Source organism: Crassostrea angulata, chromosome 4 (genome assembly GCF_025612915.1).
Source record: "Crassostrea angulata isolate pt1a10 chromosome 4, ASM2561291v2, whole genome shotgun sequence".
NCBI classification, from domain to species: domain Eukaryota; kingdom Metazoa; phylum Mollusca; class Bivalvia; order Ostreida; family Ostreidae; genus Magallana; species Magallana angulata.
The window spans coordinates 50,658,515-50,681,838 of record NC_069114.1 but is presented as its reverse complement, the minus strand read 5'-3'; the positions used below and the strand labels follow the sequence as shown (position 1 = coordinate 50,681,838).

General features: G+C 34.0%; 1 protein-coding gene across 1 annotated transcript; it reads left to right on the top strand.

Annotated features, from left to right (window-relative positions):
- The first annotated feature begins 14,912 nt into the window (after positions 1-14,912).
- Positions 14,913-16,955, top strand: LOC128179916 (uncharacterized). The gene has a single exon (XM_052847597.1). The coding sequence runs from the start codon at positions 14,925-14,927 to the stop codon at positions 16,953-16,955; it is 2,031 nt and encodes a 676-aa protein (XP_052703557.1). The 5' UTR covers positions 14,913-14,924.
- The last annotated feature ends 6,369 nt before the right edge of the window (positions 16,956-23,324 follow it).

Here is a 23,324-nt window from a genome sequence, read left to right as displayed (position 1 = left end):
GTCCACGCATGTCCATGCAAACGAGAATTGATAGAAAGCTGGAATTTTCAGGAATGATAGAGGACATGAACGTCTAGCCTCACGAGGAAAATCATTGTTCGGAAAATTCCGAGAATGGAAGCTAGCCGGGGTCAATATATAGGACACGTTTTCGACGATTGTTTTTGTCCACGCATCTCCCCAAACACGAGTAAAGATAGAAAGCTAAAAGTTTACATTGGTAGAGGATATACAAATCTAGCCTTACAAGGAAAATCATTTTCGGAAATTTCGAATTCGGAAGCTAGCCGGGGTCAAGATATAGAACACACTTTCGATGAGTTTTCATTTTCCATACATCTTATTTAAAGCGAAAAAAGATAGACAGCTGAAATTTTCAGGAATGATAGAGGACATAATAGTCTAGCATCACAAGAAAAATCATTGTATGGAAATTCCGAGTAGGGAAGCTAAATTTTAAAACTCATATCAAATGTGTTATAAAACTCAAACTACTTTTGAAACATAACATTGAGAAAAGTTTGAATTTAATTAAATCGTGTTAAAACTACCTCAGACTAATTTTAAAACATGATTTCTAAGTTGCGCTTAAAATTCTGCGTCAAATGACATTTTTCTCGAATTGATCGGATGAATCTTAATTTTTCAAAAAGTTAAAAGACATGCAAATCGTGTTAAAATGACATCAGACCAATTTTCAAACATGATATCTAAGTTTCATTTACAATTCTGCCTCTTTGGACATCTTTCTCGATTTGATTGGCTGAATTCTAAATTTTTTGAAAGTTTTAAATTTAATCAAATCGTGTTTAAATGACCTCAAACTAATTTCAAAACATAATATCTAAGTTGCACTTACAATTCTGCGTCTGATAATCTTTTTGATTGATTGGATGAATTTTGAATTTTTAAAAATTTAAAAATTTAATAAATCGTATAAAAATGACCTCAGACTAATATTAAACTAAAATATCTATGTTGCGCTTACAATTCTGCGTCTGATGACATCTTTCTCGAATTGATTGGATGGTTTTTAAAAAATTTAAAAATTTTAAATTTAATTAAATCGTATTTAAATGACCTCAGATTAATTCTAAATCATGATATCTAAGTTGCGCTTACAATTGTGTGTCCGATGACATCTTTCTCAAATTAATTGGATGAAATTTAAATTTTTAAAAAATTTAATCAAATCTTGTTAAAATGATCTCAGACTAATTTTAAAACATGATATTCAAGTTGCGCTTACAATTCTGCGTCTGATGACATCTTTTTCGATTGATTAGATGAAATTTAATTTTTTTAACAATTTTAAATTTAATTAAATCGTATTAAAATGACCTCAGACTACTTTTCAAACATGACATCTTGTGCTTACAATTTTACGTTAAATGACATCTTTCTCGAATTGATTGGATGAATTTTAAATCTTTAAAAAAATTTAAATTTAATAAAATCGTAATAAAATGATCTCAGACTACTTTTAAAACATGATATCTAAGTTGTGCTTACAATTCTGTGTCTGATGACATCTTTCTCAAATTAGATGGATCATTTAAATCGTGTTTAAATGACCTCAGACTAATTTTCAAACATAATATCTGAATTACGCTTTTTATATTGTGTCTAATGACACCTTTCTCGAATTGAATGGATAAATTTCAAATTTTTCAAAAATTTTAAACTCATTTAAATTGTGTTAAATGGTAAATAATCTCATTTCATTGCATCTGATGAAAAATTGGACGAAAGACCCACTTGTTGCTCGCAACGAGATCGCATCTAGTTAGGAAGGTCTTCAGTTTCCAACGGAAGACCTTATTGTTTTCGTACTGTTTCTTTTCAGGGTTTTCCTTTTTCAACGGAAAACCCTTCTGTTATTCTACTGTTTCTTATACGGTTTTCCGTTTTCAACGGAAAACCCTTTTGTTATTCTACTGTTTCTTATTAAGGTCTTCCGTTTTCAGCGGAAGACCTTACTGTTTTTCTACGGGCTCTCATTAGGGTCTTCCGAGGTTTTCTGTTTTCAACGCAAAACCCTTCTGTTATTCTACTGTTTCCTTATTATTATTTTTTTTCCGCAAATTTTGTGTAGGCCATTTCTCGAAAATTTGTTGTCTGATTGCTATGAAACTTTCAAATTTTTAAAATTCACTTCCGGTTATGAGTTATTGCCCTTTAATTGAAAATTTGGGGGTCTTTTGTCCAGAGTTGATCTCGGGAACTACAAAAGACAGTTGCTTGAAATTAAGCGAAATTGTAGGTAACATTTTATAGTTTTGCTGGCATTAAAACTTTTGCAAAATGTATTTTAGTTTGTGAGCTATTTGCCGGTAAAGTTTAAGGTTTTTGGGGGTCTGAAATTTTGTTGCTTTTTGTATAATAACCTTTAAACTAAAAATATTTTGTTAAAACATATAAAACAAAAGTTGTGTAGAATAACGAGAGCTTTCATTTAAAATTAAGAAAAAGGGGCTGGCCCCTATAATTAGGGGTCAGCAGTTCATATACGTTTTTTTCTGATAGCTAAAATCGTTATCATTTTATTGAAAAAAATAATTCAAATATTTTTATTATATTAAATATTGTCATTTGGTATCAAATTAAACAAGTTCTGTGCTATATTTTTTTCAAATCTTATAAAACAAATATGTGAGAATCGTACATGAACGAGTTAATATGTCTACATAGACACACAAGCGAACAAATGCCGCTTTAAGGCCCAGGCATTTACTGCATTACATTGTGTTGCGTCTTAGATGAATTGTTGTGATTCAATTTCATTTTTTTCACCATCTATATCATTTATGAATTCAATGAACACACACAACTACTTATTTTAAACGTTCTATGTGGCAGCGCACTCGGGGCCCCCCTGTTTGTAACCCCCGCGCCGAATGTAAACAGTAACGAACGGCATTGTAGAAAAGAGAGAACCGTAATGCAGAAGAGAAGTTGTGTATTTATTCGGTGTACACATGCATTTTCATTTTAATGTGAAACATATGAACATGCACAGGGAACAATACTACATATTTGTTTAAGGAGGATATTATTCTCGTGTGAATCGTTTACGAGGAAATTCTGAAAGCCACACTTCTGTCGACCATGTCGACGGATGTTTATGTTTCCATTGATAAGCTACGAGTAATAAAGGAGAAAAGATGGACATTAAAGTGTGTGATTTATGTGGATGTTATTGAAGAAGGTGAGGCTTTTTACTCCTTTTAAAGTTTCTAGTTAACTGGTTAACATTTAGTCTATAGATGTACATGTAAGCAGGTACAGTACAATCTCTTGATTTAGGTATATAGCTTGAAAAATCTATATAGCTTTATTAAGCTATTCAAAATAGCTTAATAAAGCTATTTATGTTCAGTTTTTGAAGAAAATATTTATTACAAGAAATAGACTAAAAATCGCAATTCACTTGCTTCTCATATTTGCACCATTGACTATTAAAAACTTAACCAGAATTTAAAAATATTGTTTTAACATTGCAGCTTTTAAAAACTTTTAAGCAAACAATAAATTTCCATTGTTTGGGTAACTGTCCAGCACTTTGTGTGCAATGAGGTGTGGATAAGTATGATTTCTTCTCATTGTGCTGAATTATTGTAGTATATGTAATTAAGATCAGGTTCGGCATTCCGATCAGCTGATTGATCATTCCTCAGTTGTGAACAGAACTTGGAATAGTAAAGACGTCCCCCGGTCGGCTAGGCTATTCAAGACACAACTCAAGTGGGTAGTAACTTTAAGTTACCCCTCATCACTTGTCACGTTTAATACTAACGAATAAATAAATCCAATTGCTAACATCACTTCACAACATTGGCGTTGTCGGCAGGATTATTCGATCGGTGAAGTGTAATTTGTGTTTTTGGATTTCGCGCCAAATATGTTTTTCTTTGTGAATTCGTAAGGTGTTATCAATAAAAATATTTGTTTTGATTTATATCATTTGTGGTTTTCTTTCATTTCGTATCTTTTTCTTACAAATTACATATTTTGTTGTCGGATGTTCTGATAACAAATTTAAAAAAAAAATCACTCGAGATTTTTCTGTCGGATTTTCTGATAGAGAAGTCAACAACACGTCTATTTCTTCTCTCTTTATTGGTGTTCATTAATCAATTAAGATGGCGAGTAGTTCAAACCCTGTAGACATAAACAATGCCAATTTGACAGAATTAAAATCAATTCCAAACATTGGAGAAAAAAGGGCTGGGGCTATTGTTAAGTTGAGAGATGAGAGGCGCTCTTTGTCATTAGAAGACCTAAAAACAATGTCAACAGTTCCCAACACAATCTGGGATCCCCTTGTGAGTGAGGGTGTGATAGCTTTCAGAGAGAGAGTAAAACAACAAGAAAAACAAACTTGAATGTTGAAGATCAGTCAGGTCAGGTATCTCAGTTACAAGCAGAAATTCTCAGACAAGCAAAAGACATAGAAAAAAGGGACATTCAAATTGCACAATCTGAAAAAGACATTATTGCTAGACAAAACAATTAGATTCTTTAGAAAAGACTTTGACATTAGAACATGAAGAACGACTGAATGAATTACAACAAAAATTTCAAACAGAATTAGAAAACACAAAATCTCATTATGAAAAGACAATTAGTAAAACAATGACTGTTAAGGACGATGAACTTGCACTCATGAAGCAAAGACTAGTTAACCAAGACAGTAAGTGGATAAACAAAATGCAACAGTTAGAAAATAAGCTAAAACAACTCGAAGATGAAAAGATCAACAGGGAAGTCGACAAGCTGGCACCACATGGAGTGTATTGGAAATAATCAACAAACCCAACTCGATGTACAGAAACGTTTCAGTCAAAGGGTCCTAGTCCACCAAAGATGTCAACATTTGACGGAAAAAATGACTTGAAACCTTTCTTCACCCAGTTCAACCACATTTCATCCCGGTATAAATGGTCCGAAGAACAAAAGCTGGACAAATTGATTGAATGCCTCAGAGACAAAGCTTTGAAATATTTCAGCTGTAGACCAATTTCAGACCAGAAAAGTTTCAAAAAGCTGAGTGCAAAGCTTGATGAACGGTTTGGGAAAAAAGACCTTCCCCACATTATCAGACGACAACTGCAAGATGTCAAACAAGGTTTTGAGGAGACAGTTGAAGAGTTTGCAGCCAAAGTTCTGGAGATGACCCCTGATGGATACCCAGACACACCAGAAGACTGCCGTCAAACCGTGGCCATAGACGCGTTCTTGAGAGGTTGTTACAACAAACAAGCTGCCCTCATTGCCATGGACAAGAACCCACTTACACTAGATATGGCAACACAATACATGAAAACTGCAGTCACAAACCAAAAACTAATAATAGGTGTCAGAAAGTCTGAGACAAGAAGGGTGAAGTTTGAGAGTTCTGAAAGTGAGAGTGAGGATGATGATGAAAACATAAGCAAAGTTAGGGCTGTTGACAATACAAAACAAGCATCAAATCAATTCACAGATCAGACAAGACTCTCCAAATTAGAATCAAGGGTCAAAAGAATTGAAGAAGATAATCGGGAAATGAAAAACAATATTCATGATATTCTTCAAATTCTTAGAACAAACAAGTCTAGATCTAGATCAAACAGTAGAGAAAATACAAGAATGTTTAGATCTCCTTCTAGCAGTCCTAGAAAACAAGCTTGTTTTAAGTGTGACCAAGAAGGGCACTTTGCGAGAGAATGCCCTATCAGTAAAAGTAGTAGTTTACTATTTCAGTCTAAGAATAGGTCACCGTCACCTCAGACAAAACCTTTAAACTCCGGTTGGAGATATAGGCCATTCTTCAACCTACTCAGATACACCAGATAGACCTCCTCCCAAAGTAAAATTTAAAACCATAGAAAAAGAACTTTACAGGAACAAAAACAAATTAAAAAACACTCTCTATGTTCCCTGTACTGTAAACAATAAAACAATCAATGCTGTTATAGATACTGCTGCCCAAGTAACTGTCATGAATTATGAACTTTTTGAGAGTTTAAAACCAAAGCCCCTACTTCAGAAAGATATCATACTAAAAGGAGCTGGTAAAAATAACATCATTAATGGCAAAATAGCAGAACAGGTCAAGTTAAGAATAGGGCCTACAGAACAAAGATGGGATGTTGTAGTGGGAGAAATAGCAGATTCTTTATTACTTGGTTTAGATTTTTTGAGAGCTCACAATTGCATCATCAATTTGGAAAAATCTTACTCTGACAGTAGATAAAGCATTAATACCTATTACCAAAATCAAAACAGAGGGTTCAAAGAATGGTGTTGAGATATATAGAGTTTTATTGCAGAAAAGAACTGTTATACCACCACAATCAGTTAAATTTATACCCGTTGAGATTGACAAACCCTTCAAAGATTTGCTTTGTGTTGAGACAGACAAAATATTTCAGATGGATTATTACCACAAAATTCTGTAATTAGTGCGGGACAAATAAAAATTTCTTTTCGAAACCCTACAGATAGGTTCATAACATTAAAAAAGGGTAAGAATGTAGGTTTTGGTATGGGAATAGATGAGTTAATCTCTATGGAAGATGAAGAAGAATTTTCTCTCAATACAATTGAGGTAGATACATCTGCTAAAAACCCATCCTCAGACAATTTAACATCTCAGTTACCTATGCACATGCAAGATTTATATGAGAGATCAATTACAAATCTAGATAAGAAAGATCATCATGAAGTTTTCTCTTTGTTGAATAGATTCAAACATGTTTTTGCGAAAGACGATTTTGATTAAGGGCTATTTAATGGGGAGATAACACATAAAATTAACACTGACGAAGGAAGACCTATCAAACAAAAGCTTCGTAGAACACCAATGGGTTTTGAAAATGAAGAAAAGAGTTACATCGATCAAATGCTTGAAAAAGGCATTATTCAACCCTCAATTTCAGAATGGGCATCTCCCCCTGTATTAATGAGAAAAAAAGATGGGAAAATGAGATTTTGTATTGATTGTGAACAGAACCTGGAATAGTAAAGACGACCCCGGGTCGGCTAGGCTATTCAAGACAAAACTCGGGTGGGTAGTAACTTTAAGTTACCCCTCACCACTTGTCACGTTTAATACTAACGAATAAATAAATCCAATTACTAACATCACTTCACAACATTACTACCAATCAATTATCTTGTTTACCATAACTGACCTCCTTTATATTTCATCCAAGAAGTAACTGTGTGGTAATGGATCAATTGCACCAAAACTTAAAGTCCAAAGTCTCTTAAGGAGACACAAATTCATGAGCAATCTTTACATGCATTGTTTACAGAACAGTTCAAAGTTTAAAACTATCACTGCTCTAAAATGCGATTTTTTAATACATACTAGAAAAATTACACATTTAAGAAAAATGTATGACAAAATAGCCAAATGAAGCTACTCTAATTAGCTTAATAAAGCTATTTAGCTTATTCAGGCTACATAGCTAAATATGGAGATTGTATTGGACCTGGTAAGTACGTGCACACTGTCACTGATGTATGTTATTTTTTTAAGACAAAATAAATCCTTTTAACAGAATTGAATCCTAAATGTTTTACCTTTCACTTGTTTTTTTTTTCTTTTCTTTTTACCAGAATTTTGTTTGAATTACAATTCAATTTATTGACAAAATCCATATGTGGCGAAAGTCATACATACAGTATACAAATATAGTTAGTACTGTACATAGATTTTCTTAGGATAAGTGCATAACGTATGAAGTTACAAATATTTCTCTATGATTTAACATCTGCTGGGTTAAGAATTTTATACGAATTACAGAGTTAGATGTTTTTGTTATAGTGTGGGTGTTTGTTTACTAACGTATAATTTTTACATGTTTACTGGATGTTTAGACTCGCTCGAGGTAAATGGGGAACTGGAAAGGATGACCGAACTTATCTATTTAAAAAAAATAACAGATTGTGAATTTTTAACTCAAAATTTAAAGCAGAGTCAAATTAGAAACATATATTCTTGTGCGGAAGACTCCAAATGTAGTCATGAATACCCTGTAGACATAACGTCAAGTAAATAAAATTGTATACTTCAGACTTTAGAGTTAAAACATGACTTTAATGTTTTTATGATGCCGATCATTGTATCATGAGAGAGGTTTAGCAGACCAACGGGTACCCGGTACATGTACTTGTACATGTAGGTTACAAGTTAGAACTATGCGTACCACTCTACCAGTTCACATAATTTTTCTTGTTTAGCAGTTATGATGTGTACTTAAATTGTCCTTGTTAATGCTTTAAATGTAATTTTTATATTCTCATTTTTTGATCTGACTAGTGGCAGTTTAAGACCAAATCAATGAATGCTAATTAATTACTGACTAATTGATGTTCTATTCTAATGGCTGTAAAATTTAATCTTGGAAATCGAATAGTTGTAAATAAATGGTTTTATTTGAATTTTGTTTATTACAGACCATTCTATGAATATGAAATTATTTACGACTTTGTCGTAAGTTCTTTTGTAAAACGCAGTCCTGGCTTGCGAGCAGTTCTCACCGAGGACCATTTCTCGCTGGTGCATTGTTACATCATATTTTCGTATATAATTTTATGTGTTGATAAAGTGACGTAACAATGCTCTGGTGAGAAATGGTACTCGGCGAGAACTGATCGCACGCCAATATTCGTTAATTACAGACAAAAACTGGAGGATGCAAGCGTTATTTTTTATTGAACACCATTGTTTAAAATAATTTTTTATATATGTGACGGTCAGACTGGTTTGAATATCAGTGCCAGATAGCTTAGTTGGTAGAGCACCTGACTAGAGATTCAGGGGCCCCAGGTTCAAATCCCGGTTTGGTGCTTTATTATTTCTCCCATCCTGTTACAATATTGGAGTTGTGACCAACTGCTGAAACTGACAGGTTAACTCCTGCCATGGGAAGAGCCAGGGGTGATCTTCGAGGGTGAAGATCATTTAAGGGGGGAGGAATGTGACGTGCAGACTGGTTTGAATACCGGTGCCAGATACATGTAGCTCAGTTGGTAGAGCACTTGACTAGAGATTCAGAGGGCAAGGTTCGAATCCCAGTCTGTTCCGTCATTATTTTTCCCATCTTGTACATATATATCAGATATATAACAGATGATTAAGAGTTATCACATGTTTTGCAAGATGCAATAAGTGTATTTAAACCTTTACTTTACAACACAATACCTTTAAGTGAATATCTATATTCCTTGATATTATTTGGTGTGGTTTTCTTGACAGCGTCGCATTCAAGTCAGTGTCAGCTACATACTGCAGAAACAATTTACCCGCTCCTAAACCACAAATATTCTTATTAGTGAATTCAGCTTACCGCTAATTTGAAGATGAACATATTTTATTGTTTACATATAAATAAGATACATATACAAACCATACATATATGGTTTGGACACAGGTTCTGACAACTTACTAGGTCTTTACTGATTGGCTGCTGTTGCAGCAGACTAATAATATATGCACGCACAAAACAAACACAATGAACTTATCAGAGAATGAAAAATTCATCGCGTTACTTTCAACTGTTGGAATTTGGGTATTTTTTTTAAAATGTACACTTGTGGCAAAACATATATGTGGTACATAAAGCTGTAGCTTTTTGAAGAAAATTTGGGTTAGACCATATATAGCTACCTTGCAAGTAAATGATATATACAAAAAACTTGCAATTTATGGCGCACGAAATATATGCTAGTTTTATAAAGATTGAGATACATGTAATGTACCACGTATATCAGGTAGAGAGAGGCAATGTCATTAACTTCAAACCTGAAAAAACTGTTGCGAATATACACTGTATATAATGTATATAGAATCTCAATGTACAGATACGCACATGTTTTAAAATGTGAATAAAATGTAGTACAACTTAAGCATGGTCTGTAGTTGGTCTTTATTCCTGGGAGATTGAGAATTACTTTGTGAATGAATATTCATTGTTACGGTATATATCAGTTTGCAGAGATTCTGTCATGAGTATGTTGTATTTAATACACCATTAATAATTCAAGAGGTATACAAGTGTGTTTTGTTCAACATTATCTCCTCTTACACTTTAGATTATATGTTTGATAGGAGAAATAAATAAAATCCTAGTCTCAAAATGTTGTTAAAATAAAAAGAGCATTAGATTTTCCAACATTCAGATTTATTATGGTTGGGGCAGGGCATTAGTCTTTTCGTGGTATATTTGCCAACAAATACTTTGGCATGAACATTATTTTGCAAGCAGCAAATTGTTAACATTTTGTGTTATTATAAATATGTGGGGAGATTTTGGGATTATTTTCGGCTCATTCAGACAGAGATGTCAAGCATGCCATGATTTCCACCACATTGTATATTGCCTGTCATTCACTGTAAGGAAAGACATCTGTTCTAATTCATGGATAAATGAAACTTCCTGGTACAAAAACATGAAAAAAATCACCAAATGTGTTACATGAGAGTTGTTGCCTTGTATGTATAATTATAATACAGGAAACCTTCTATCTATAAAAAGAAATGTTTTTAAATGCATGTGCTGTATGGTTATATACTTTGGTATCTATATTCAACAAATATTTAAAAAAAATTGGGTATATGTATTAAGAAATTGATAATAATGATTTATTTGATAGATGGATGATATCAGTTATGTTCAAACCTCCCCAGTACTATTGTCCACTGTTGTTATCTTTAAGGTACATTGGTGGGGCCCCTCCCACACCCCACATGTCATGGATGACTGCACAGAAAGGACAGACCGGTGCCCAGAGGCAGATGGAGGCCGCGTACGGACACTACAGACAGGGCGGAAATTTGTATGTAACAAACCTGTAGGAACACGACTACAGATTAGTACAGTTTACACCTTACCAATGAGTACTTATAGAATCCCAAAATTATGGAAACTTTATTTTCACAGATTTCACTTGTATCACTCATCTAAATATTCCCATCTTCAAAGAGTTGTTAAATATTATTTAATGATAATGGATATTCATAAAAATAAAATAAAGTTTTAACAAACAGATAAAGATCTTTCAGTCTAAAAAAATTTTCCCTCACAAAAATTAAATAATTCAATATTTATCAAATTTTGAACACTATGTTAATCATCTACTGAATATAAATCACATTGTGTTATATATTAAGTTTATAAATTTGAATGAATAGACCTCCAATGGAGACGGAAGGTAGTGAGGCCAGCATCGGCGACTTTGGGAGTCCAAGGTCACATGTCATGCCTCCTGGTTACTATGGTGACAGCACACAGAACATTGAGGATCCGTCTGTAAGTAGTCCTATTATTCACAAAAATTTACAGATGGTTAAACAGTTGTTTTCACTAACACTTCACATTATATATTGGCTGTTCTGCATTGAATGAACTTTTATTCTGCAAGCATTCCGGGGTCATTCATCACCTGCCCCCTGTACAGGTGCCGGTAAGATTCGTGTTGTCCACAGATCGTCCTCTGTGTCTTTGTTGTCTCTCCCAGATTTCTGATCTTGTTGTTGTAGACTATTTTCATGTTACCTTAAGGGAAGGTGGATTATTCTTATGTACCCTAAAGGGAGGACAGATAATTTTGGTGTACCCTGTAGGAGGTTGCATTATTTTTAATACCCTATGAAGTTAATAGGATTATCTTATGGCATCCTTTTATTGTTATTGAATTATTTTGATTTACCCTGTAGTAAGTTGAATTCTTGTGCATGCCCTTAAAAGAGGATGGATTATTTTGAAGTACTTATAAGGAGGATGGATCTTGTGTTGTAATTGTTATTTATATAATCAGTTCTTAGGTTCATCAGAATTGATGCTGTGCTTTGTTTTTTTTTTACAGTCAGAAATGAGTCACCATGGATACTAGAAGCATGAGACCTTCACTTCCAACGTGTTTCCATGGAAACCTGATGATCTCACAGGATGGAAATAACCATTAACAGGGATGGAAAATGTCATAAAATCCATTAAGTTTAATTTAAATTTATTTTTAATGTAATACTTAGAAGAATGTACTTTCCATTATGTTTTTGATGGATTTTAATTGTTAGAGAATAGAAGGAAGGAATAATTCTTGGTGAAGTTAGATGTATTTGTGATTCAGAATAGTTGTGTGTTGTGATTACAGCAGGGATTGTTTGACCCCTGTTTGGAATTATGAAGACAATATTCCATTCTTTTTATTTATTTATGTCCAATGATCTCCATGTTGTTCAGAGTAATCATGTTCCTTTTGTATCCCGACACCATTCTTAAACTGTCATTCATGGAATTGACAAATTTTATGATAGTCACATATACTTAAATTTTGCAGAAAACCAATGAATAATCATAAAATTGGCGGAACATTAATGAATATGCATTTATGTGTGTGGATAAATGTGTTATTTCCATTTATATAAAGCATGGTACACAAAACATGACATAGTAAATGATGTTTATTTTGCAAATTTAAAACGTATTAAAATACAGGAAACAAAATGATGATGACTTGAAGTTCTATTATTAACCCCCCCCCCCCCCACGCAGATATTGGTGTTTACTATGAACTGATCAAGTTACCATCAGAATCTTGTGAATTTGGTTTAAGTAAATTGTTTCTATGAATGTAATATTTAAGGAAGAATGAATTTTGTTTTACTTTAATTTTATGGGATGATCACAATAGTCAGGCACGGGGTCAAATCCATCAAGTCCGAAGGGCATTATGATAGATTCGAGACCTTAGATTAAATAATCAAGTTACAATAAAGTCAAAGTAAAAATATGATTCCTTATTACTTATTCTACATAATTTTTTCAATAATTGTATTAAAATTACTGATATTTTTACATTGTGTTTATTATCCTAACACCGATTGTGCTCCAAAAGTGTACGTCATTTGACACGTCGAATTTTCAAGAAATGTAGACTGTGTATTTTCACCCGATGCAAAATAACTCTGAAATGCGGAGGCGTGTTCAACAGAGCTAGCGCTCGCCAAAATCCCCTATGCCTTCAACACGCCTCTGCTCAACACATCTCTGTTGAATGCACTGTTTAGGCAATGTGCCGATAATAGAGTTACTGAAAAAGAAAATGCTTTTTTGGGTGATTTATTCGGGATATGAAGGTAGCGACATTGCAGAAAAAATACACAACCCGCGTTTTATGGCCATAGAAGAATTTTGATGGAGGGCTTAATGGACATTAGATTCATGCATTCAGCTTATTCTCACACTACTTAGAAGTGGAGAAGATTTTCTAAGATTTAATACATAATCAATATATGGCCATATCGGCTCTGCCCTAGGGCCCGAATCCCTAATGCAGGGGCCATGAATTTCCTAGTTTAGTTAGGGGGCTATATTTGACATCATAACCATGCATTTGGATTTTCTCAAATTTATATCAGTGGCGTCTGAAGCAATTTGAAAGGGGGGGGGGTGGCTAGACTAATCATCAGAAATCTTGACAAGCAAAAATAAATCCCCTAATTCCCAAAGCCTTGCTCTCTGTTTCAAAGGCGCCCATTATGTACGAGTGAATAAAAGTATATTGCAATCAAAATTTTAGATATTACCGATTTTGACATTTCTAACTTTACAATATTTGATAAAAAAATTGTTATAAGAATATTTTGAAAGATAAAAGTTATAAAAGCCCCAACAGGATTTGAACTCATGACTTACAGATTCATGATTAACGCTCTATACGATTGGTAATTAAAAAATTCCAAAACTGGACCACAGTTACTGAGTTTTGGCGAAATCTAAGAGTTTTTGTCATGTTTATTCTAATATTTCTACAAGGTCGCATACATGAACAAAAAATTCAGAGAGACACAATTCAAATGTGCTGATTTTAAACAAAACCGAAAGAAAATATGTACTAGACTGCGCCACTTGAGGCTGAGTAAAGACTTAAGGAAAGTTGATGACTGTGGGGCCTTACAAACTTTTTATATCTATAATTTATATATAAATAAATATCTATGAAATTGAGAGTCAAGATTGGTGGATGTTTTTTAAACCTATTAATAGATTGTAATAATTAATTATTTCCACAAATACAGATTACAGATTGCCTGCTTAAATGTTTTAAATTTGATATTTCTGGTCTTAAAAATTTTTTAGTAAGACAAATCCACATATTTAGATTTAAAATTCGAACGTATTTCTATATCTTTTTACAGAACTCTTTATCTTATATCTTATATTAGGTAAATATAGCCTAAAAATGGCCACAGCCATTTAGCCCTCTTAAGAAATGAGTTGAGTGATTTGAAAATATTGGGGACGGCGGAGCCTAGCTGTCTTTGACGTGTATCTATTAAACTGTATTGTGCATCAATTGATACAAATTTTAGTTTTCAAATATTCTTTTTGCAGCAAAATCGATGTTTCCGGTTTCTATTAAATATTACATGTTGGTATCGTTTTTTAAAATGATATTTCAAAAAAGGTTCTTTATCATTGCATCAAATAATATACTGGTGTGTCGAGCAATTATAATTTTATCCACGTATAACAAGGAAGGAAATTGTTGGTTATAAACAGAAATATATAGTATTTATGAAAACAATACGATGTCACCTAACAACTCGACATAATTAACGTATTGTTATGACTCATATTTAGCATTTAAATAAAATTCCAAAATAAAAATGAAACAAGATAAAACTACAAAAACCTCAGCACCTGTAAATAGTAGAGCATTTTTTCCACAGTTGTCACACTACTTTACTTAAAAGATGGAATACTTTTCTCTTAGAATGTAAGTAGATTTTAACTATTTATTTGTTTTATCAAATCTAGATAAAATTAGTATAGTACATTTTTATTTGCTGATGTAAATAATTTGATAAAGAAACAAAATGAGAAGAGTTTTCCCTATATTTTTAAGATAACAACAGATTTAAGGGAATGCAGCGCATGTCGGAATCAGTGTTTGTGGGACTGTGTGAGATAGTGGGGACCTCACAACTGGTGGCCAATAGAAGGGAGACAGTTGACTTCAAGGAGATGGTGAAGAGACGAGTTACACCTATTGATTGGATCATTGAGATGATGAGTGGAAGTATGAGAGAAGGATTCAGACTGTTGGGATCAGATGCTGACTTCATGTTCTGGCCAAACGACCACCGAGTGATCATGGACATGTCTCAGTCTGAGTATTACAACACAGCCAATACAACTTTGATTCTCTCTGAAAGTTCCGAGAGTCCACCAGGATTCACACTACTTCAGTTACTGACACCAAGAATGACCAGAGACGTCTACTCAGCATTAGTCAGAATGAATGACAGAGTCTATATATCTAGTTCTATATACAGACATCTAACTGTTTCATCAGTTTACCCTAACTCCACTGTACATGGACCCTGTGGTACTGGTAAAATGGGAACGTTGGAATATGACACTGCCCACTGTTTTGTTTGTGACTTTTGGCCTTCGTCTGCCTCCTCGTGGATAGACAGATGTCACTCATGGCCTAGTCCTGAAGTTGTTCATGATATTGTGAGGAATGGTTGTCACTTTGTAGCGATAGGACACCCGTTAGGAATTCATAAAAATGAAGAGTGGAGAATTTCCTTTTCTCAGGCTGAATATAAACTTGTGTATTCAATGAACCACTGTCAATTTTTGACATACGGATTGTTAAAAATATTTTTAAAAGAAGTTATAGATCAACAATCAGAAGAAACCAGTAAACTGTTGTGTTCCTATCACATGAAGACAACTGTTTTCTGGGTGATTCAAAAAGAAACACTACCTCACTGGTGTCCACAAAATCTCCTGACCGGTTTCTGGGTCTGCTTTAAACTTCTGCTTAAATGGGTGTACAAGGGGATCTGTCCTAACTTTTTTATACCCCCAAACAACATGTTTATGACAAAAGTCAATGGCTCAGCACAAAACAGATTGTTCCTACAGTTACATGAATTGTACAAGAAAGGTCTGGCTTGTCTGTTACACAGTTCGTCTATCAGGTCCTTCATCATTGGTGTCCTGTACATTCCCAGACTTTTTATTTGTACAAATGAAAGACACACCTTGTCTGAAGTTCAGCATGATATTGATGTTGTCCTTGAGTCCAATTTTGGTGCTTTATTTTCACAAACATCCGCCCTTTCCGAAGTCATAAAAAGAGTAGAACGGTTGGTAAAAACAGTAGAACAGTTGGTAGAGTTACCCCTGACACAATATCAGACTCTTACATTACAGAGACTTACGGTCGCAATATTTCGGAATCTTGCCTTTATAACATCAAACAAGTACACTAACACAGGTGTCAACAAACAGATGTATATTGCAGACAAACTGTCCTGTCATATGTTGAAATTAGGAGCTAAGTTTGGGCTAGTTTCTGATTTGTTGTACATTGCCATGTATTATTACAAGACACACAGATACAGGGAAGCTTCATCTGTTATAGAGATGACAAAGGTCAAGTTAGCACAGCCATATCTGATGTATGGTTCACGTGTAGACAGAAAGAGGTATACTGAGGCTGTAGGGGGACAGTCCTGGTCAACAAAGATGAGATGGGCTGTAGCATGGGATATAGACTTTCCCAATTTTATCTGCTTTATCAGTGACCTGATCCCAGAGCAACAGTCTGCTATACAGAACAGAAAGCCTGTATTAATTATCCCAGTGTTTTTAATGGTACATTTCCTAGATTTTTTGTGTTACAGACACATTGATACAACATTATCACAAACAGCTCTAGATGAGCTACAGGTCCTAGTCCACCATGATCAGGGACTGTATATATATGATATATTGAGAGACATCTCCTGGGAGATCCTGGGGATCTGTCAACAGATCACAGGGAACCTCCAGGCTGCTCTATACTCATACCAACAGTCACTCGCACAGCATCCAATTAACAGAATACAAACTGCTACACATATGAGAATACGAGATGTTGTCAGTCAGTTGAACAATTAATAGTAATATTTCAACTATCATACTTACGACGTTAATAGAATTGTATAGTGTATCTAGATTCATTTCCAGTCTTAATTTCAACAAAAGACACTCCATCTTATTAATTTTCTGAAACCAAGGATGAGATTGATTATAGTAAGTTTTCTTTTATATTGGTATGATGAAATTTAAGATATCCATATTTGATATTTTCTGCAAATTGTTATCTAGTTACTCCAATTTTTATGGGGTTGAATAAACATTATATGAATGATTGTCATTTTTAATATATCCTCTCTCTCTCTCTCTCTCTCTCTCTCTCTCTCTCTCTCTCTCTCTCTCTCAGTATTTGTGAACACAGACAACAGATCAAAGTGTCGGAGAACCCCAAAATCATACTGGGAACAAATTGATATATGCAAACAATGACAAAGCTTTAGTTTTTTACAAACTGTTTTACAGACAGTGCTATAGAAAAAAATTCATTCAAACTTTAAAACTTTGCCTCAACAGACTGCTTTAATTTAACCGTTACTTGTAAAAAGTTTGAAACAAAAATTTATTAATAAAAGAAGGAAAACGTACAGACTCGTTGTCTTGATGAGTGTCACTAGTCCTTACCAATATAAGGGAGATAACTCACTGACTCCTTGTCTTTGATGAGTGTCACTAGTTTTAACCAATATAAGGGAGATAACTCAATGACTCCTTGTCTTTGATGAGTGTCACTAGTTCTAACCAATATAAGGGAGATAACTCACATACCCCTTGTCTTTGATGAGTGTCACTAGTTCTAACCAATATAAGGGAAATAACTCCCAAACACATTGTCTTTGATGAGTGTCACTAGTCTTTACCAATATAAGGGAGATAACTCACTGACTCCTTGTCTTTGATGAGTGTCACTAGTTCTAACCAATATAAGGGAGATAACTCAATGACTCCTTGTATTTAATGAGTGTCACTAGTTCTAACCAATATAAGGGAGATAACTTACTGACTCATTGTCTAAAATGAGTATCACTAGTCCTAACCAATATAAGGGAGATTACTCACTGACTCCTTGTCTTTGATGAGTGTCACTAGTTCTAACCAATATAAGGGAGATAACTCACAGACTCCTTGTCTTTGTTGAGTGTCACTAATTCTTACCAATATAAGGGAAATAACTCACTGACTACTTTACCCCTGCGAATGTATTTGGAATGTTTTCTTTATCGTTGCTAAGTATGTAATTAATCCAGAGGTGCTCGAATGAAAGTTCACGAAACTTTCCCGAGATATGTAAGTTCTTGTGAAATGTCGAGCGGAAGTATAAGTGTTCGGATAATATTCTTAAAATAGGTAAGTACTAATTGTTTTTTTATATCATATCTTAATTTGATATATGTTATAACATTAAAATCTATTAAAATATGTCCTCCCCTACACATGGTTGAAAATAAAAACATTGGGTTGCTTGATAAAATCATAGCTATGTTTCTGGTGTGTAATACCATGCTTAAAAAAAGAGTGGATGTCCGTTTTGTGTAAAAACTTAGTGTGTCGTGCCAGTGTCAAGGAACAGTCTGCATATAATGGTAAAGTCTGTTTCACTATTGATGCTATCAATACTAGATCAAGCGCGAATCCAAAATTAATTCTTAGAGGAATCTTTAAAAATAGGTTAAACTTAGTTTTTGCTCATTTATCAGGCTCGTAGCACTGTTTTTGAAAGTAACGTGTGGGTTGACTTATCCAAAAACTTGACCAGCGAATAGAACCTATTCGCCAATATTCATAATCGTAATCCGTGTTTGTGTGTCTGTGTGTCTTTTATTCTTATTTTCCTTTAAATTTATTACATGTTGGCGCCTTCTTAAAATTTTAATTTTCTTTATATTCAATTAGGAAGAAGTCTGTTGCGATGAGAAATAAACCACCCCATAACCGATGTACGTTCCGTTCTATGATCATAGCGCCAGGATCATGAAGCAATTAAAACATCGAAAAATGAAATGCTTCAAACATGTGTCTTTATATTACGCTTATAATTACAGGATTGATGTGCATGCACCCCAATCAAATATTAAAATTTAAAAAAAAATAAGATTTGCAAGTAAAGGGGTTATTGTATTAAAGAATGAGTTTTGTTCATGGTTTTATCATTGGGTTTGTTGACAAAGAAATGATTGTATCGATTGAAATGTACTTATATTACTTCCCATGCGCATGCTTTGAATTTTTAAAATTGAAAAATGATACTTTCAAGTATGACATCGTTTGTCATAAAAGATATGAAATAATCCTTCTTAGGGACTACATGTACCTTTTCTACCTGCCAAAAATCTCTTGCATTACCAGTGGATGGATTTCGAATATTCTGAATGGTTGAAAAAACAAAACATAAATGTATAAATTGAATTAACGATTGCAAAACAGCACTCTTACTAATACTAGTATATTATTTAAATCTACAAACACGCTAGTAAAAGGACTAAAATGAACTAAAACCGCAAGACACGATTTTTACTGCAAAACGGGTCAATGGTGTAAATTTAAATGACAGGAACATTCGCAGGGGTGTCCTTGTCTTTTCTAAGCAATTTTTGAGGACCACAGACCTGAATTCCTTAGCCTTTCCTTAATAATGTCTCTATATGTCTCTTTCAACCCGTGTTCAGAAATCTTGTCTCTATGTCTCTTTTAACCCTTGTTCAGAAATCTTTTCCTCAATGCATTGAAAATAAAGGTAAGCTGCCTTACTTCCTCTCTAAATTGCATTCAGTACTCATTCCTTGTTGGCAAATGAAAAAGCCATTGTCATCTTTTACTAATATGATATTTTAACTATAGACAGCTTCATTCTCTCCTCTAAATGATAAGAGTGTCATGAAATTAACAATTCGAGTAAACAACTTCTTTGTTTTTTTAATATACATTTCACAGATGTGCAGAAGTACGGTAGATTTTTGTAAAATGGTCAAATTTTGGAAATTTTGGCACTGTCTCTAAGGTCCCTATGGAACAAGGGTCTGAAATTTACAATTTATGTTCCTCTTACCCTAAAGATACATCATACTTATACTACATTTGAAAAGAATTGACCATGTTGTTTTCAACAATGTTTTATTGTTAATGCACAACGCACGTCACACAGTGCACAACGCACGTCACACAATGCACGTCACAAATATCACAACGCACGTCACACAATGCACAACGCACGTCACACCATGCACAACGCACGTCACACAGTGCACAACGCACGTCACACAATGAACGTCACACAATGCAAAACGCACGTCACACGATACACGAGGCACAATGCACGTCACAAATATCACAACGCACGTCAATCAATTCACAACGCACGTCACACAATGCACAACGCACGTCACACAATGCACGGCACATGTCACACGTTGCACAAAGCATTTCATTCAATGCACGTCACACAGTGCACAACGCACGTCACACAATGCACAACGCACATCAAATGATGCACGACAAACGTCACACAATGCATTGCGCAAGACGCAGGATGACAACAAAAGATGACGGATGAATACAAATTGCCAGTAGGTCTAATGAGTGACTCAGGTGACCTAAAAATGTAACATTCGACTCATTCTTAATTCTGTCCTCCTCTTTACGCCCAAAGGAAACTGGTGTAATGGCACTAATAAAAGCAAACTTGCTCTGACTAGTTGCCAGTCCTTATTCTTTTCAAAGGAATTTTCCATACTTTCCTATGCTAATGTAAGATTGGAAAGCCTACCCCCAAAGTGGTTCCAGAGGATAAAGAAACTCCTGGTATTTTACATTAGATTGATATTACTTTCACAAATTCAAGCGTAAAATAGTGCTTGAAAGTTTTCTTTAATTTTTGTTTTATACTCACATAGTTTAGCCTCTTTTTTCTTCAGATTCTTTTTTAATATATAAATTAAGCAACCTTTTTTCTTTGTTTAAATAAAGACCCGATCCATTTCATAACCAGTATAATATTATCTGTATTATGGCTGCGTTGAATGTGAATGGAGCCTGACCCTTCACTTAAAAAAACCCCAACCAAATACCTTGAAAGCCCTCATACAAAAATATGTCAAGTTTTCCAAGTGATCCACGAAGAAGTGAAATATACTAAGTTTTACAGAAAGACAGCTTCCTCACAAAAGGTGATCAGTAAAGCTCAACAACAAAAAATTTACAGAATGGTGAAAAGAAATTCCAGCCTTTGATGGCAACAAAGTAACAATAAAAAAATGAGCACATCATTTTGAAAGAAAGTTTTTAAAATATAAGAGAAATATAATCACAAGAATTGTTGTTCTTGTAATAAATGGTAAGTAATAATTAAATATATTTGAAAACTTCTTCAAACTTACTCGCACCCTGTTTTTGTGTGTCCAAATAATACAATAAATAGTAATAAAATCACTCATAGCAATTCAATAATGATAGACATCCATACTTAACTCTACACAATGTTTGGCACCAGTACAGTTGTCCACATTGATAACAAATTTAGAGGACAATGACATACTTGACAGAAAACAACTTATACCCCCCTTTCCAAACCCCAAAGGAAAATGTTGATTCATCAGTGCACATTTTACTCTCTACCCTTATAAAGTTTTACCCAACCACCTGTCTTTGTACATTTATGTTAGCTTTTTGTTTTTACACAATAAAGACACTTATGGAAAGTTTAATTGATTTGAAAGAAACCTTACTATCACATTTCTTACTTTTTGCACATATTCTATAGAAAAACACTGTATAAAAGATATAACAACTTTTGATATTAAGTTCCAATCATTAAATTCTTGTTACTATGGTAAACAAATTAGTAGCCAAACGTTTGACTACTGTACCTGACTACCTGTATAGCTGATTACTAGTACCTGCAGTATTATCTACCTGTAGAACTGATTACCTGTAAAACTGATTACCTGTAAAACTGATTACCTGTGCACACTGATGCAGATATACTTGTACATGAACCAAATACATTCACATAAAATTTGTACCATAAATTTCTGACTCTACTGACAGTATGACAGTATAACCTAAAACATGACAAACTATTCTTTATCCATTATATAATTCATGCTGTCTTGTACATTTTGCAGGACACAAAGTCAAAGACAAGCAGATAGGAGAATAAAAAAAACCTAAAAAACAAACACAAAAAAACGGACGGACGGAAACAAAATACAACGTTGTGTTCCCTTAATTTCTCTTCGTGAGACCTTGCGCTAAATAAAGCTTGCGATGTAATTTGTGATCAACCCACCAGTTTTTTCAAATATAATATAAGCATATACAGCATGGTACATGTATCACAACTTGACCTAGTAAGACGTGTTCATTTCGCAAGTTTAAAACTTTTTCAAATAACAGGAAACAAAGTGATGATGACTTCGAGTTCTGTTATCAAAACTCCCACTCAGACATTGGTGTTTATTATGAACTGATCAAGTTACCAAATTGTTTCTATGAATGTGATATTTAAGATCAATTCTATGTAATAATCAAAGATTTATAAAAGGGCCTGGTTACGCATAGTCACCAATTTTCCCTATATTTCATACATGGACACACCTAGGTGTAAAACGCAAAAAACCCACTAAAAGTTGGTTGCTTGGGGTAACCGTTTACATGGTAATCGATGACAAAGATGGAAAAATAGCAAAACTTACCTACTTTGAAGCCATATTAGAATGTTCTGCCCACTGATATATATTAACAAAGACAATTTTACATCCATATCAATGCCCGTGCAATATATATTTTATTATGAAAATTGACATCCGTTGCCATGAATTACATGTATGACTATGCATGGCCACCGAATTTTGATTGTAACATAGATTTGATCTTCAGAAAGAATGAAATTTGTTTAACTTCAATTTTATGAAATGATCACGATAGTCGGGTACGGGGTCAAATCCATCAAGTCCAAAGGGCATGGTGATCGATTCGAAATCTTAGATTAAATGATCAAGTTACCATAAAGTCAAAAAATGATTCCTTATTACTTATACTACACCATTTTTTCAATAATTGTATGCAAAATTAAAATTATTGATATTTTTCATTGTGTTTATTATTCTAACACCGGTTGTGCTCCAAAAGTGTACGTCATTTGACATGTCGATTTTTCAAGAAATGTAGACTGTGTATTTTCACCCGATGCAAAATAACTCTGAAATGCGGAGGCGTGTTCAACAGAGCGAGCGCTCGCCAAAATCCCCTATACCTTCAACACGCCTTTGCTCAACACGCCTCTGTTGAATGCCCAGTTAAGGCAATGTGCCAATAATAGAGTTACTGAAAAAGAAAATGCTTTCTTTGGTGATTTATTCGGGATGTGAAGGTAGCGACATTGCAGAAAAAATACAT